This window comes from Pteronotus mesoamericanus, unplaced genomic scaffold (genome assembly GCF_021234165.1).
Source record: "Pteronotus mesoamericanus isolate MK-2021 breed Mesoamerican mustached bat unplaced genomic scaffold, CSHL_Meso_final contig_2, whole genome shotgun sequence".
In the NCBI taxonomy this organism is placed as follows: domain Eukaryota; kingdom Metazoa; phylum Chordata; class Mammalia; order Chiroptera; family Mormoopidae; genus Pteronotus; species Pteronotus mesoamericanus.
The window spans coordinates 25,843,299-25,860,581 of NW_026555084.1; the positions used below are offsets into that span (position 1 = coordinate 25,843,299).

General features: G+C 38.9%; 1 protein-coding gene across 1 annotated transcript in view; it reads right to left on the reverse strand.

Annotated features, from left to right (window-relative positions):
* The window catches only part of SMAD5 (SMAD family member 5), a 51,046-nt gene that overhangs the window by 21,767 nt on the left and 11,996 nt on the right, over positions 1–17,283 (reverse strand). The window contains exons 2-3 of the mRNA XM_054568417.1: positions 6,124–6,695; positions 285–536 (exon numbers count right to left, since the gene is read on the reverse strand). Of these exons, the coding sequence (XP_054424392.1) occupies positions 285–536; positions 6,124–6,526 (655 nt within the window). The 5' untranslated portion in view covers positions 6,527–6,695. The remainder of the gene's footprint in view (positions 1–284; positions 537–6,123; positions 6,696–17,283) is intronic.

Consider the following 17,283-nt stretch of genomic DNA (forward strand, 5'->3'; position numbering starts at 1 on the left):
GTTCTGAAGATTAAATTTAATGCAGTATCTTTCACCACAGTATCAGTTATAGAAGTCACTCAATAATGGTATTTAGTATTCTAAACTATATTAAAATATTTAAACATATGGTATCTAGCAAAACAAAATCCAATACTCTTCTGTAAATCAAATAATTACCAAAGAATATAGAGTCTAAGTAGCCAGTTCTTGGCATGTAACAGTTCGCCCAAAGGGCCAGCAGTATGAGAACAATTGCTGATTCTCAGGGACTCATACTTTGTATCAATAAAATCAAGTCTTACCTGGCAGCTGAAATGGACTTCCTGGTCCAGAACTTGCTGGGGAGTTGGGATAGGTGCTGCTAGCAGGGGAAGGGGGATAGGGGCTATTTGGAGATAAGGGAAAAGGAGTGTTGTTGGGCTGGTGGAAAGAATCTGGAAAAGTTGCATTTTGTGGCATGTGCGGTTCATTGTGGCTCAGGTTTCTAAACTGAACCAGAAGGCTGTGTTGTGGATTGAATTCATTATGACGAGGCACTAATACTGGAGGTAAGACTGAAAGACAAAAATTAAAAGTCATCTGTCAGCAATGACTAAAAGTGAATATTCCATGCATATTAAGGGATACACAGAAAGGATTCAGGTAAGACTATACACCTATTAATTCACTTTTAGGGAGGTCTGCTTTGTAGAACCTTGAATCTATGTACACAATAACTAACCCCAAAACTCTAAGCATTTAGCGTCTAGCATGTATAAAGTACTCTGGAAGACAGAAAACCCAGAAAACATACCACTCCTGTTCTATAAGAGATAAGACATATTTTAAAACAACAATAATACAGAAAAGTTTAATGCAATGAGAGTGCAACAAAGGTGAGTACTCCCAGCTGGCAAAGAATCAAACAAAATGTTGTGGAAAAGACAATATCTGAGTGGGCCTTAAAGAACTAGGAAGATTTCACATGGGAGTGCCAAGGGCGGGGAGAATCCAGGAGGAGACGGGGAGATTCCAGGCTGGAGATAAGAGAGGCTAAACAGCTGGTCTAGCCACTGAACTAGGAAGCCGGGAGCAGAGGCTAAAGTTGAGGCCAGCTCTACAGATGTCCTGGAAGCCTCCATGTTTCCAATTTTAAACATTTCATGTTTTTCAGTTTGAGAGGTCTCACATTTTATGTTCTTTGGTAAAGTTTTCCCCGCTCAAAAGTTTTCCCATGTAAGAGTCTTGATTCAAAATCAATTTTCTAAACATGACCATAATGAAAATATACACAACAAAGCCCAAACATCTTAAGAGATACTTTTTTTTAAGATAAGCTTTATTCAAATGTTACTTTCTCTAAAGACCCAAGTGATCAATCACATAGAGGCAATCTGATTGCCTTGTCCCATACGAAACAGAAACAGACCAATTTCTTTAAACTCTTACTGAACCAACTCATTTCCTTTACAACTTTCCTATATTTGTCGATGTAATTTCATTTCTGAAAATCTCTTTGACTCTGACGTCATTCAGCATCAATAAAACCAATCTGTTCTTAGGTTAACTATACGTCCCCTCCCAGAAGCAGTAGGGACCTGGGGAATCAAAAGGCTCTTATTTGTATTGGGGTTTTTTTGGTCTGTTTTTATTTTACTGAACTCGTGTTGTAATTATGTGGTTCATGTCTGTTTACCATTCTTTTATTCTACTGTGTATTACAACTGCTGCCCCCTCCTACCATGACGGGACAGCTGCCACTGGAGAACAGGGACACATCAGACAGCAAGGGTTTCTCTGTCTAGCCAGCTAGCAAATCTGAGAGGCTTGGTAAAATAACTACTTAGGAATGTAATCCACTGAGAACTTCTTTACTTTTTTTTTTTTTAAACAGACCTAAAATCACTGATTTCTTTTTTTACTTGTGTATCTATACACATTTTTTATTAATTATTTTATTTTTACCCCCCAAAAATACACGGATAGCTTAAAAAGACAGATAATATAACAGATTATAACAAAAACAGCAACTTCTAAGCCTCCTTCCATACTGCTTCCAGAGACAAAAAAAATATAAACTCTTAACCATTTTTTTCTAATACTTCATATACTGTTAAATAATATGTTTATATTACTATAATTGATTTTAAGACATTATTTGTAGACTTGCTATTATGGCTAATGAAGTGGCTTTCTTGTATCATTCTATCCCATTCCCCTTCTCCACAATAAAGTTACATTCAAAATTTTTGGTTAAATTAATATCCAATGTTAATATTATAAAGATTATTCATTGTTGAGCTAAGTATGTACTATGATTATATTTTCCCCTGAACAGTGCTTTTACTACAGTTAATTATTGCCTTGTTCCTTTCCCAGAAGTCCAACAGACCTGTCAAATACTTACTGATACTATATTCTAGATACCACAAATAAACAAAAAACTCTACTGATTCCATGTTTTCCCCTGGGTCATCCAACCTTTTGCTAAAATCTACCCTGGCTGCTGCTAAAGCCTCCTACACATCAGAAGTCCTTGGACTTCCCTGCCCTTCTCTCCTGTTGGGTCTCATTTCCTGAACTCCCCCCTCGCTCATTATCCTCCTGAAGAATGGCGTATAAGGAAGATAAATTTTGAGCCCTTGCACATACAGTAAGTTTTGCCTTTTGTTGGGCTGCACACAGGTTCCAGAATACATAACTTTTTGTCTCTGAATCTGGGAGCCAATGCTTTGTTTTCTTCTAGACTTCAAAATTGTATTGGAAATACAATATTCTCATTTGCAATCCTGTGTACGTGTTCTGTATTTTCTCTCTAGGAGCTTTCAGAATATTTTTTTATCCATGATATACTACAAATTCATGTATGGGCCTTTTTTTATCCCTCATCTGGTTATTCAGTTGGTGGGCCCTTTCAATTTTTAGTTCTGGAAACTGGAATTTTTTCTAGCAGTATTCCTTTAATAATTTTCTCTCTGCCATTTTCCCCATGCTCTATTTCCAGGATTATTATTTTATTACAATATTTAACTTGAAGCTCATTCTGAACCAGTTTATGTTTTAATCTAAGCACTTTTCAAGCATTAACTCATCTAATCCTCACAACAAAACCATAGGGCAGATATTATTACTCCTGTTTTACAGATGAGGAAACTGTAAGTCACAGAATGGTTACGTAACTTGCCTGCAGTCACATTAATATACTGATAAAATTAAAATTCAAACCCAGAAAGTCTGGTTCCAGAGCCATCTTAACCACTACGAAACACTGCCTATTAGAACAAACAGAGGGCCACCTGGGTTGGAAAAGACACCTGTTTGCCTTCCCAGCTATCTTCCATCATTTTAATTTTTTTTTGTGGTACTTTCTCACTCCACTATATATTAGCAATGTGATCTTGTATCACCTATTTCCCTTGGTTTCCTTATCTGTAAACTTACTAAGTTTTAAAATGTTAGTACCATTTTCTAACCTTGTGAAGAAATAACCTCATAGTAATAGAAAAATGCCTGGTCCATAGTGCACAATAAATGTTCATTACTATTACAGTTACTACTACTACCATATTAATACTCGAACCATAAAGTGATCCATGCTATATAATAGATCCTTCACTTGCTTTAAGCATACCAGAGCTGTGCCCTAGTTTTCTCTACAGAATGAATCATGGCTGAGAAAATGGATTATTAAAAAAATTAGACATTTCTATTGGGAGATTATAAATCACAATCTGGCAATGGAAATACACTAAATTCCTAGACAAGCAACTCGTGGCTATATCAAGCTAGGGAACTTTTCAGACTACATTTCCCTGTTAACTCCTCACACCTTCCTTTCTTTGTCAATTCCTTAAGGCTACAGATCTCCTTGGATTCAGTATGAAACTAGGAATCACCTCAGATACCGATCGGCCGCTCTAAAGCCTTTAAACTGGACTTTCCCTGACAGCACCACCACTGCTATTGTTCCTGCTGGTCTCCACTTCCACCGTCATTTCCGCAGCCTTTTTACCATGCTGGGTGGACACCACCTCCATGGGAAACCCAGTGTGGCACACAGACTCCAAGGTGACCACCATGGTTCCCACCGCTGTGTACCATTCTTGTGAAATCCTCTCTCTTTGAGTGTATTACCTGCAATTTGCTTCTAACCAACAGAATATGGCAAAAGTGATAGAATGTATGTGGTAACATTCCATAAGAATATAATACCTTTCTAGCAAGAAGACCCTATTTTTCTTACTGGTTTTGAAGAAGTAAATTGCCATGTATGTGAACTACCTATGAAGAGGTCAAGTGGCAAACAAACGAAGGCAGCCTCCCGTTGACAACGAGCAAGAATCCAGCAGCCTGTGAGGGACTGAATCCTTTCAACAATCATTTGAACTGGCAAGCAGATCCTTCCCCAACTGAAACTCAGGTGAGACCCAAGTCCTGACCAACACTTTGCTTACAGCATTACAAAGGACCCAGTTAAGGGGGGCCTGGGCTCCTGACCCACCAAAACTGTGAGATAGTAAATGTGTGTTAAGCCAGTTTTTGTTACGCAGCAACAGATAACTAATGTAGCCAACTAGCACCTCCACATATACAGTTCATTCATTACAAAAAATTATTTACTGAGCATCACTATAAAGCATCAGGTAATACTACTGCTCTAGGCACTGGGGAGGCAGCACAGAATGAGACAGGGGAGGGCCTACTCACTTCAGTCAATAAACAAAGTAAATATCTAACATAGCATCAAGTAATGAAGGGGGTATCTGAGCAAGAATGGAACAGAGTGAGAAAATGTGCCATAAAAAGGTCCTGGGAGAACAGTACTCAAGTAGAGGAAACAGCAAGAAAAAAGTCTATGATGCAGGAGTGTGGCAAGTTCAAAGACCAGAGGAAGCCTGGCAGGTCATGTAGGTCTTGTAGAAATCTGTTCAAAGTGTGATAGAGAGCCTTTAAAGTATTTTAAGCAGGGGCTGACATGATTTGATTCATATTTTTAAATATCACTCTGGCTGTAGAAAACAGAATGGGTTGGAGAGGGATAAAAAGAGGAAGAGAGGCCAACGGAAAGACCGCTGAAGGTGAAAGATGCTGCTGCTCTGCACCGAAGCAGCGGCGTTAGCGATGGCGGGAGATGGGATGACCAAGACACATTCCGAAGGCCCCGCGAACAGCATTTGCGCATTCATAGCTCAAAAACAGGAGTTAAGGGAGAGAAAGAAGAGAGGACTTCCAGCTAGCAATTATATAAATATTGGTGCCATTTATTTCAATAAGGAAAATGAGGGGAAAAATGACTTGGTGGGGAAAAAAATCAAAAGTCCTATTTAGACATTAAATATGATACGTTTATTGGACATACTCAAGTGGAGGTATCAAGTAGGCAGCTGGACACAAAAGTCTAAATCTCAAAAGGAAAGTTCACTCTGAGGTTCTAAATGTTAGCTCGAGCTTATAGAAGGTTCTAAGGCATGTGACAGCATGAGAGCACAGAGAAGAAAGATATAGATGGAGAAATTGTCCAGGGAAGGAGTCCTGTGAAAACAGGAAAATAAACCCACAAACAGCCTAGGCAAAAACAGCCAGTAAGGTATGAGAACCAGGAAACTGCAGTGTTTCAGAAGCCAACCGAGAAAAAGTCTTGAGGCGGGGGAAGGAGAGCAACTGCACCAAATGACGCCGGGAGGGCAAACCGGAGGATGACAGAGAACGCCCCTGCACCTGCACCTGCAAGAAGGCAGTCGCTCGTGATCCCGCCACGTCAGGCGCTGGGAAGGAAGACTGACTGCAGGGGTGTCCACGAAGGCTGGGAGGGAAGTAATGGGAAGATAATAAAACTGGAGACTGCTCTAAAAGAACTAGAGGAAACAGTGCAGAAAATTGGGTGCGAGGAGGTATAAATGAGGTCAAGAAGGGAACTCTTTAACTTTCATTTTAGGATAAGCAGTATTATGACATGCTTATACCCTGTCACAAATGTTCTGGTAGAAATGAAAAATACTTCATCTACACATAAAAAGCTGAATTCAAAATCCAGCATTCCTTCCGAGATTAAAATCTTTAAGAAGGAAAACAATAATATAACCTTTTAATTACTAGATCCAGCTAAATGCAAATCAGGAAGAAAGATGTTTTCTAAATTCTTCTCAAGGGAGTAAAACCTACCTGGACTCTCCACTCTCTTATAGTGGTATGGGTTGATACAAACTTCTTTTTGCTTGGATCCAAAAGGAAATTCACAAATATCCAATGGTTTTAGCTCATGATGACTCTGCAGATCAGGCCAGCGCCAAACACGACAATATATCACATGGGGTAAGCCTTTTCTGTGAGAAACCTGCAGGCGTCCATCTAAAGACCTGGGGATTGTGACACATTTGCTCGGCTGTCCCGGACTGCTCAAGGCTTTCTCCAGCTCCTCCATGGCACCCTTTTTCTTTTTTAACTTTTTCACCAAAGCATCGACTGCCTTTTCTGCCCATTTCTCCTCTTCATCACCTTGCTTCCAGCCCAACAATCGCTTTACTGCTGGACTAGTAAAAGAAAACAAGCTGGCCATTGACGTCATTTGATATGAATCTTCAGAGACCTTCCTGCAACTCAAAGTCAGTGGCTACTGAAAGAACAGATCACAAATGAAAAGTCATATACAGGTCCTAAGCAGAAGTTCCAATTTAAAAGGCAAGAGTGACATTTATCTTCTTAAGTGCCATAAGCTTCTTTCATTGGTTCAAGTCCTAAAAGAGAAAGGGGGAAAAGGATAAGAACTCTAATTTAAATGAATGCAATTAACACACTATAATTGAAAAGTATGTTATTTTTAAATAAGAGAGAGAAGCGTTATAAAGTGAAACAAACAAACAAACAAAAACCCTAAGTCTAGAAAAAAAATTTCCTCTAAAGTCCTGTGACCACTCAATACCTTCTTCTTAATATGAACAAATAAGTCACAGGCAACACTAAATAATAACCAAAAGTAAAATCAGGTTACTCTACTTTCTATGTATTATTTAAAAACAAACAAACAAACAAACAGCCTCTAGATTTTTTTAATTCCTTTGGTCAGGCCAGTAAGCTCCCAAATGGCCTTCTAAGGTTTGATTCTGAAGTACTTTTCTTCATTGAAACCCATGTTCCATGCTGTGTCACTTTTGAGCATTATATGTCCTGATAAGAACAAAAGTCTTAAGGAAAATCTAGCTCTTCCCTCAGGTCATTGTTCTCTTTAAAATGTTTCATGAACTTACAAGGTTTGGGCAAAAGCCATAGTCTTATTCAAGTCACATTATTAGATACATATTTTATTAAATCTTGTCATAAGAAAAATGTACCAAACCCTCAAAAAAAATCCTATATGGTTTCCAAAAATATGAAACGTCTCTATTTTTAAAATTGAGTGAATAGATTTAAAGAGAATTCAAAGTTTAACCCCCCAAAAAGGACAGTTTATAATTTTATAATTCCTATGGCCTTCTGGGACATTTTAAACATGTCCAGGTAATGAAGCTGCTCTGGGCAGACCACTACTCTGCGCCACGAAGCTGCCCTCTGCGTCGGTGACAGGAGGTGGCGACGTGCAGTGGCACTCCGCGGTCAGAGCGAGCGCAATCTCCTGGGCTGACACGCAGCCAGCCAGACGGTGAGCAACCAGTGAAGGGGCAGGAGTGGTAGCTGGAAAAAAGCTGTCAGTAATAAAAGATGCTTGTGCCTGAAATGGCCGAATACTGCTGGGGCTCTGCCTGTGACAAATTCTAGCATCAAGACTATTCTGTACTGGCAGTGCATCTTCCCACAAAAGAATGTATGTGCTCAGTTAAAACCCAGGTAAACATGAAGTAAGATAAAACTGAATTAAATTCAACACACAATTATTGTTATGTGCCACATGTTATGAAAAGCCATGATAGTGCTTTAAAAAGAAGGGAACATCAAATAGGTTTCATCTTCAGTGCTGATGCGCTCATTCGGCATATAGTTACTGAGAGCCTGCTGTGTGCCGGGCACTGTTCCTGGTACTCACCAACTACTAGTAGCTCTCTAGACTGCTATGTTAGAACCACAGGGAGAAGGGTGCAGGGAAGGAACATATACTCCTTATGTACGAATAAATACGCCCAACCCTACATAGGAACGTTTTTGCCAGGTACGTAAAACTGGCTACATTAAACTATAGATTAAAAAGGGCTGACCTCGGTTTTAGCTACATCCAGGACATAGGATATAAGCCATCTGGGTCAGAGTAAAGGCATGGTCTGGCTGTATGAGATGAGCAGGGAAATTTCAAAGACAAAAGAATAGAAACAAACAAAAAAATGTATGAATAAACATGAATAGAGCATTTCCTAGGACAGAGAGAAGATAGGCCTGGCGGCTGAGGTCTCTCTCTAACACCGGGATATAACGGAGGTTAGACGGGGCATGCATGCGCGTCTGAAAGCAACAGGAGCAATGGATAGACGTGCTGGGAAAGCGGGGGACAAAAGGAGAGGAGCTTATAGACCAGGCATTAGATTAGCAGTTAACCACTACCAAATGCTTAATAAATGTTAACTACTAATCTAGTATCATCATTAGCATTATCATCATCATCATTATTAAATAATAACCACATTATGTACTAAAAAGAAAAAAAGCCAGGTACAGAAAAAAGTATAAACAGTGTATCTTCAAGATCTTTCCATATCAGTATAGAAAGAGTTTCCACATTTAGTCACAGAATTCCAGTGTAAAAGTAATCTTAAAAGTATATCAAACCATATCATTCTGCTGCTCCAAAATCATCCAGTAGTTTCCTATGACACTCAATATCCAAATTTCCTAACATTACTTTGTAAGACCTATCTGATCTGGCCTTTGGCTTCTCCTGCAAACTCATTTCTGACCATTCTCTCCCTAACTTTGCACTCAACCATGATTGACTTTTCCATTTCTCAAGTGCTCCAAGGTCATTTCTACCTCAAGGCCTTTGCACTTGATGTTCCCTCCCCTGGCATTTTCTTTTCCCACAGCATGACTTACTCTCTCAATTAATTTAACTGCCACAAACGTCACCTCCTGAAAAAGGACTTCCCTGAACACTTCATTTAAAATACATCCCACTCCCACATCGCTCTCTGCTCTTTGGTCCTCCTCAACTTTCGTTCATGGAATTTACCCTGACCTGGTATTACATTATCAATTTTATTTATTACTTCATGTCTTCCCCCCTAAAATGTTAGTAGGCAGGTAGCCTCATTTTCCTTATCCACTGTCATGTACGCTGCACCTAGAACAGTGTCTATTCATTAAATAAATGAGAAAAAAAACAATTTGCAAAAATATAAATGCCTTTTATAAGAACTGTATAAAATTTAAAATAAAAAAAAAACACCTTACTTATGGGTAAACACAGATACAGGAACAGCATAAATGGCTACATGGAATGACCCGCACCAACACCAGTGTCCCCTGGCTGGGCCGCCTCTGATGAAAAGAGAAAACAGGGATGAGGAAAGAACAGAAACGATTTACCTGTGTTTCTTTCCAAACTAGATTTGAATAAACTTTGGCAAATCATAAGATACTATTTTCTCTACTTTTGTATATGTTTAAATATTTTATAACTGAAAAAATTTACTATTTTTAATTTTTAAAAGGTAGTATTATAAGAACAAGATCAGATGCTGCCCTTTACTAGGTATATCACCCCGACCAGGTTTCACTCTTTCTAAGCCTATTAACTTTTCTGCAAAGTAGATACAATGGTTCCTAAGTCACTGACGTGCTGAAAAAAGGAGGATTTAAAGGAAGAAGAGCTGAGACTTCCGAGACTGTTGGATCCAGCCCCAATCCACCCGTCATGGTCACCGCACCACTGCGCACACTTTCTGATCTCGCCCAAACCCTGCGCCTCCGCCCGTCTGTGTCTTCCCGCAGGAACCTCAGTCACCCTCAATGATAAGCTCAAATCCACCCCTTCTGTGAAGAATTCCTCTACTAACCCATCCTAACGAGGCTATGACCATTTCTGTATTTATTATAATTAATAATATCTTGAATGATAAAAATGTCCGTTAACTTCCCAAACAGAGAACAAGATCCTCCCAGGAAGAAGTCTTCAGCACCTGGCACTATGCCATGTTCCATACCACAGACTAGGGGAATATATGAGGTGTGTCCAGAAGGTATCCAGCCATGTAATAAGAAAAATAGAGATATTTATTAAAGAAGATACAAGAACATTGTACACAGGACAATGACGCCTCAGTCCCCTTCAAAGTAGGCACCTTGGGACCTCACACAGTTCTCCCAGTCGCCATCAGCTGCCCCATATTGTCCTGAATCTTATCGACGGTCTGAAATCTCTTCCCTTTCAAAGGTGATTTTAGTTTTGGGAAAAGCCAGAGGTCACAGGGCACCAAATCTGAGCTGTAAGGGGACTGAGTCACCTGGGTTATTTGATGTTTCCCCAAAAAACTCTGCTCAACAGGTGATGCATGAGCAGATGCGTTGTCACAGTGAAGCTGCCAATCACCAGTTGCCCATTGCTGTGCCCTCCTGAATCATCCAAATAGTTTGCACAGAGGAATGTTCAAGCTTAACCCAAAATTAAGCTTGATGCCCATTCGTTGTTCTACTCAGTCATTTTGAATGCGACGGCCACCCAGTACACATGCTCACTGAAGGGCATCTGCCGCCCCCACTGACTAGGACAGTGAAATCATCATTGTTCACATGCGCATTCCTGTCCATTCTCCTTGGCTGCCAGGTTACACTGATGTTGCACAAACTGTTCCCGTTATATTAACAATGGCTGGGCTTTTTCCGGACAGATCTTGTATAATGAATGATCATTGGTTTTTCTATCAACTGTACCTTGCAATTAAAGATAACTTCAAATTTTAAACCCAGGTGACTAAGAGAATAACAAGTCCATTAATAGAATTAAGGACACTAAAAAAGTGGCTTAGTCAGCAGAGAAGATGGTTAACTCTCTGAAAAAGGGGCATGATGGGAGAGAGAGTGAGCAAAGAAAAGATGAGAAATGAGTTTAAGGTTTTGCACTAAGAGCTGAAACAGTAAGAAAATGTATGTTTTCAACAAAATGAAAAGAGCAGCAAGTAGATACATGATATGGGAACATTCACTAGTAGGAAAAAGGAGAAAAAGTTACTGTTAAAGTATCACTAATATCAAGATCTTTGAACTAGATGCAATGGACTGTAGAAGATGAAACACAAAGGACGGTTTTGAAAGAACATGAACGAAGAAAAGGCCAGTGACTTTGGGGAATGGCAATGTCATTAGCTAGACTTGAAGAGATCGGCTTCAGAATGAATAAGGAGCGTCAGATCTCCAAAGCTAAGCCTCGATTTGTGTTCCTAAAACTAGCAGTAGGCAAAGGGTGGAGACAAGCCTTACACTCAACTCTTGAAATACAGAATGATTAAAATTTGTAAACACGTTTAATGGAATTCTTTCTAAAAATGTGTTATAACTTTCCAAAACTACATAAAGTGGTATGTGCAAAGTAATCCAAGTACTTAACATCTCAGTCTCAACTTACAAAGTTAAAACAGGCAACAAAATTCATCACAAAAATTCCCTAGTGAATAAGGGAAAGACCTGGTCAGGCACATCAGATGGTAAAACGGGCTCAACATCATTAGTTATCAAGAGAAGTTTTTAAAAGATAAGAGTAAAATATCACTCCATATCTACCAAAATAGCTAGACTTTAAAAAGAAAATAAGAGTGTTCATGACAATACGGAACAAACGGAATTCTTATATATTCTAGTAAGAATATAAATTAGCAAAAACTCTTTGACAGTATCTACTAATGCTAAACATAGATCCCTATGATCAAGCAATTCCATTCCTAAAAAGACATGATGAATCTCATAGGTATAATCTGAAGTTAGACACAAAAGAGTAAACATTATATAATTCCATCTATATGACATTCAAAAAGAGGAAACACTAACCTATGTCATCAGAGGACAGAATGTTACTATGATGAGACAAGAGACTCTTCTGGGGAGCTAGAAATTTTCTGTATCTTGATTTGGGTGACAACGTAGATGTATACATACATACTAATTCATTGAGCTATACACGTAAGACGTATATACTTTATAATAAGGTATACTTCAATATAAAAAAATCTTAAAAATGTCCTAGTGAACTGATCACCTATAATTGGTTCCCATTCACTACCATCTCCCTCATCATAAACCAAGAGTGAAACTGCAAATTTGCAAAAACCGTAAGATTTCACAAAATTTATTAAACAATGCAGGCAAAAACTACAGGATCCGGAATTTCATTGTACCCCACCACTCTCCAAGCAAGCAAGCTGGTGTTTCCCAGGCCCTGGCAGAGGACAGGAGAGGCTCCTGGGTCAGGGCAAAGAACGGTATTCCTCATGGCCCCGCAGGCAGCTCTGTGGCTCCCTTTGCCTCCAAGACCCAGCGCAATGCACTAGGGCCCAGACGGACGGTGCCCCTGCAGTGGGTTTGCATGATGGGACTCTGAGCTTCGGGAATTCATCACTCCTGTAGTAATAAGTAAGCAAACCTGCTGCTTGTAGAGAAAGAATACTCTGACTACCAAAGGATTAACAGAGGTCCTTGGGAAAAGCAGTATGTATTTTTAATGGATATGTTTGCCAAAAAAAAAAAAAAAAAATTCCTCTTAATTTTAGCACCACAAATGTCAAACAGAACGGATGTTACATAGCATGCTACTAAATTATTTTGTGAGAAAAATTAAGCCTATCCATTCACACTTGATTCATTCTTTGTTCATTTTAAGAATTAATGAATGTTTACAATTATAACCTAATGTTTTTCCAAAATTTAAATTTTTCAAGATAAAGTCCTACTCAGATCTTTTAATCATAGTTTAGTATGAAATTCTGATCTGCATTTTCAATGGACTTTTTCCTAAACCAATCATGAGTTCACAAAGACCTAAATGTCACATGATCCTTTCGAGGACTTAGTTACCGTCAGGAACCTGTTCCTGCGCTCTGCTGGAAGCCCTCCACACAAAGCCCGGAACAGGAATACACTGTTAATGAATAGACAAAAGTGCATGAGTGCTTTGAAAATTACTCCTTTCAAGGATTTCAACAGCATCCTTCCTACAAAATCAGTTGCTAAAGCAAAGATAGTGCTATTCCTTGGAGGAGGAGGAGGAGGTAGAGGCAGAGGGGAGGAGGGTGCTACTGACTTGTACTGAATACTCACTATGCGAAGCACCATTGAGGGCCTTATGTTTATAGCTCAAAAACCATTAAAATCTCAGGACAGCCATACGAGATAAAGTCCATCATTCCCATTTTACAGATGACAAAACAGACATGGGGGAATTAGCTGTAATATGCTTATTTACATAGACAGGAAGAAATAAAGCCAGGAATTGAACCCCTGGCAGTCTAGCTCCAGAACCAGCCCTATTCCTACCTACTACGCACACTGATCCTTAAAATGAGAACCACCTGCCTAGCCGTTTTCTTCCCTTGAAGATCTTCTTTACTGTCCTTTGTATCCTTTTGACTTCAAAACATTGACATCATTATATGTTATCATAAAGTAAGGATATTTGGTTTCCGACACCAAGAATAATCCAGTTCAAAGTGCTCATCTTCAAGTTGATTTTTTTATACCACTTAACATAGCTTCATCAACTTCTTTATGTACTTTAGCCCACTCTTCTCTCAGTTTAGCTAAGTCAGTCAGTAGGTATGAAAGACTATCTAATGTTTAAACACTACTGTATAAAAAAATTTATTATTGGCAGCCTTTTCTTTTGGACTTACAAAGCTCCAATTATCATTAGCACATTTTTGTTATACTTATCACTAGAACATAATTATCTCAAAAATGATGAGGTAACACATGACTTCGTTTTAAATGTTCTTTTCTAAATACAAAATTTCTAGTTATGCTTAGCCACAATCACTTCATTAACATTTGGTATACTTACTTCCTTATATATTTTTTCTGCATATATATATATATATATGTGTGTGTGTGTGTGTGTGTGTGTACACACACACACACACACACACACACACACACAGTGCCCCCCACCTCTGGCCATTGATTGAGGGTATGCCATGATACTACTTGGTATTCTACATTTTCCATTTAATTGCCGTGTATATGCTTTTAATGGTCCAACCATAGTTCACTCATTTACTTTCTTAATACTTAACATTCAGGTTTCAAAATGAAATTGTTCTGTTGGGATTAAAACTTTTTTATAGTACCCATATGACAGATCAATCTGTGTCCTGTAATTTTTTCTGTAGAATATATCATATTCAGAATAATACCTTGGTCCACTGAAAAAACTGAAATAAAAATACTTGGGATACAGCAATAGATTTATTTCACTATCCTCACAAAAAAACCTTGGTTATGAATTTCTCATTACGTACACAAAAAAGCAGAGTAAGATACTATGCTTTTCTTATTTGCATATATTAACATATGGAATAGAAGCCCCAAGTGGACTTACAGTACATTTGAAAACAAGAATATGATGAGGTTTTCTAAGTAACCAAAGGGTTTAATTTTGAATCTCTTATTGAAAAGTTGATTCAATTTTTCATGCCCCTTTTGCCTTTCACTAAGTAAAATGAATTTAGAAACACTGGGAACAGTTATCCTCAATTTAAGTCGCTGGCTGTATACATAACCATCCATTATACTTTTCAGTATTATCTCTCAATTTATCCTATTAATAGAGAAAAATCCTCTAAGGCTATCTCTGTAATTTCAGTCTTTCTAGGTTACAGGATGCCAGGCAGTTAAACCTGGTCCTCCATATTCCCCTCCTACAATGCTTTCAAGGGCCAACTAAGGTGTTTTCATTAACAATTACACATACTAACATGTATATATGTACAAACATACAAATACACAACCAGTACTAAACTTAATCTCAAACTAGTCATCTTATTTATACAAAACATATTTACTGAGTGTACCTAAAAATGGCAAACCACTAAGCTAGATGCTAAGCATTAAAAGATAATTTATGTCCAGACCTTAACTTTAAGGAACTACAAATTAATAAATAACTACGATGAGCCCATATCTATTTACAATGCAGGGTGCTGAGAGAAATTCGGGGACAGCCCTCTGAGGAAGGCAGTAGAGGAGGACAAACAGATGAGGTAGCTATATCCTAGGTGTAAAAACTATCGCTAGTAAAAACAGAAAATAAGAGTTTTCATCTATCAGAATGAGGAAATGCTGGAGTTTAGTTTAGTTTGCTGGAAAATAGGTGGTAGAAAAAGAGAACTGGCTAGAAATATATGACAAGGCTAATCTATAACAAGGATATTAATGTATGTATTGTAAAACAAAAACACTAGATTTGCGGTCTCATGAACTTCGGTTCAAATTCTGGATCTAACACACTTAAATTTCCATTTTTTCCTATTATATATAGCGAATATCAGTTCTGAGCATTAAGTGAGATAAACATTTAACCCAGAGATGTTATGAGGTAAAAGAACGGCAGCTTTTATTCCCTCCTCTCCCAACGGCCTTCCGACAACCCCCAGCACCTCCCGCCACTATCTATCGCTCTCCTCCCTCTTCTGTTCTCTTTCCTCTGCCTCTCCTCATTTCTTGCCTCCACCTCCTCCATTCCTCATAGCTTATTACACATTCCTCAGTGTGGGTTTTGGAGAAGCTAGGCTACTACCTAATGATGGGTAAACGAACAAATAAAAATGCACTTTTCTTCTATTTTCAAAAGGACCCAATAAGCACAGAGCGCACTGGGACCTCTCGTGCTTCCCAGTGCCTCAGGGCTTCCTCTCCCACGTTCCCTCCCGCTGTGTGTAAGGGGAGACCCTGGTGAGGGCCCGGACACATGCGCCAAGGCTCTGCCCGAAAACCTGGCTTCCGAGCGAACTCCTATCTGTGTCCCTATCATCCTCATCCTGGGTCACTAACACATTAGAGCTATCCTAAAGCACTCCACTGAGAATAAGGTACGTTAGAGGTGCTGTATTTAGTTCCTAAGAAAATAAAAAAAAAATCAGTAGATTTCAAGAAACTTAAATGACAGAATTACTTTCTTTTGCAATAAACCTTCCTAAGAAGCAATGTAAAAGTTATTACTTATAAATATTAAAACCTTATTTCAATAGCACAATTAGGGACAGAAAACAAATTCTATTTCCTCTTTTTTTTTGCTTTTACTGAGGCGGTACTAAATTGACCTTTGAGAACGTAAAAAAAACTGAACGTCAGATTAAGCCTTTTCTTTAAAAGCCAAGTCTTGTTTCAACAATGCATAGCAGGCTAACCAAGAAGTTAAAACGAAAAACACAAATGATACTGAACAGTGCGTGAGATATCTTTCATATTTCTATTTCTAGCTTAAAAACCAGAGAATCCCCCCAAAATCTGAAATCGTATTAGGAAATACACAAGACAATCTGTGTGAGTCAGTCAATTATCAATATTGGAGTTTGAGTGAATGTAATAAAATCTAGTGATCAAACACTATCACACTTAGACCTATTTAGGAAGACCAGAAATAGAAAGGAAGAGGAATTATCCCAATACAAGTGGAAAAACGGGGAGGAAATGGTAAAAAAATTATATACTTGTGAATAAGACTGAGTAAAGGGGATTAACTGTGTTGCAAATGACTAGTGACAGACAAAAAGTGGGGGGCTTAGCAAGTACGCAAAAAAAAAACCCCACCAAGTTCTGACAGGTTCCCACCCCGACCCCCAGCACAGGCGCGCGTGCTCACTGTGCCAAAGCGAATAAAAGGATGAGGTGTGGATAGATAACTGTGCATTGTATTAGTACAAATTTTGGGAGGGACTATCACAAGATCCAAACAGGAATGTGGCAATCTACAAGTCATAGTCCAGCAGGTAATAAAGGTCGAGAACAAGGAAAACCAAGTCTCAATTAAGCCAAATGAGGCAGAGGACCTGCGAGGAGACAATTAGCCAATTTGTGAAGCGAAAGGTTAAGGCACCACCACAGAATGAACACCAAACGGGGAAAGGCTTCACTGAAGGCTAGAGCCAGGATGCTGGGAGCAATCCTACGTGCGCAATGCAGAGTTCTACCTAAGCAGAAAGATATATTCAAAGGGGCATTAGAAAAATAAAGGCACTGGACGAGACAAAAATGGCAACAGCACATGATCAAGTAAGAAACTTAAGGAGGAGTGAGGGCATGGGCGTGGGCAGAGAGGGACAATGAAAAACATGCTAGTACTCCCGCCTATGGACGGAAGACACACAAGGGTGGTGGCACACAGGCCAAGGTAGTGATGGCAGCAGAGACACAGATAAG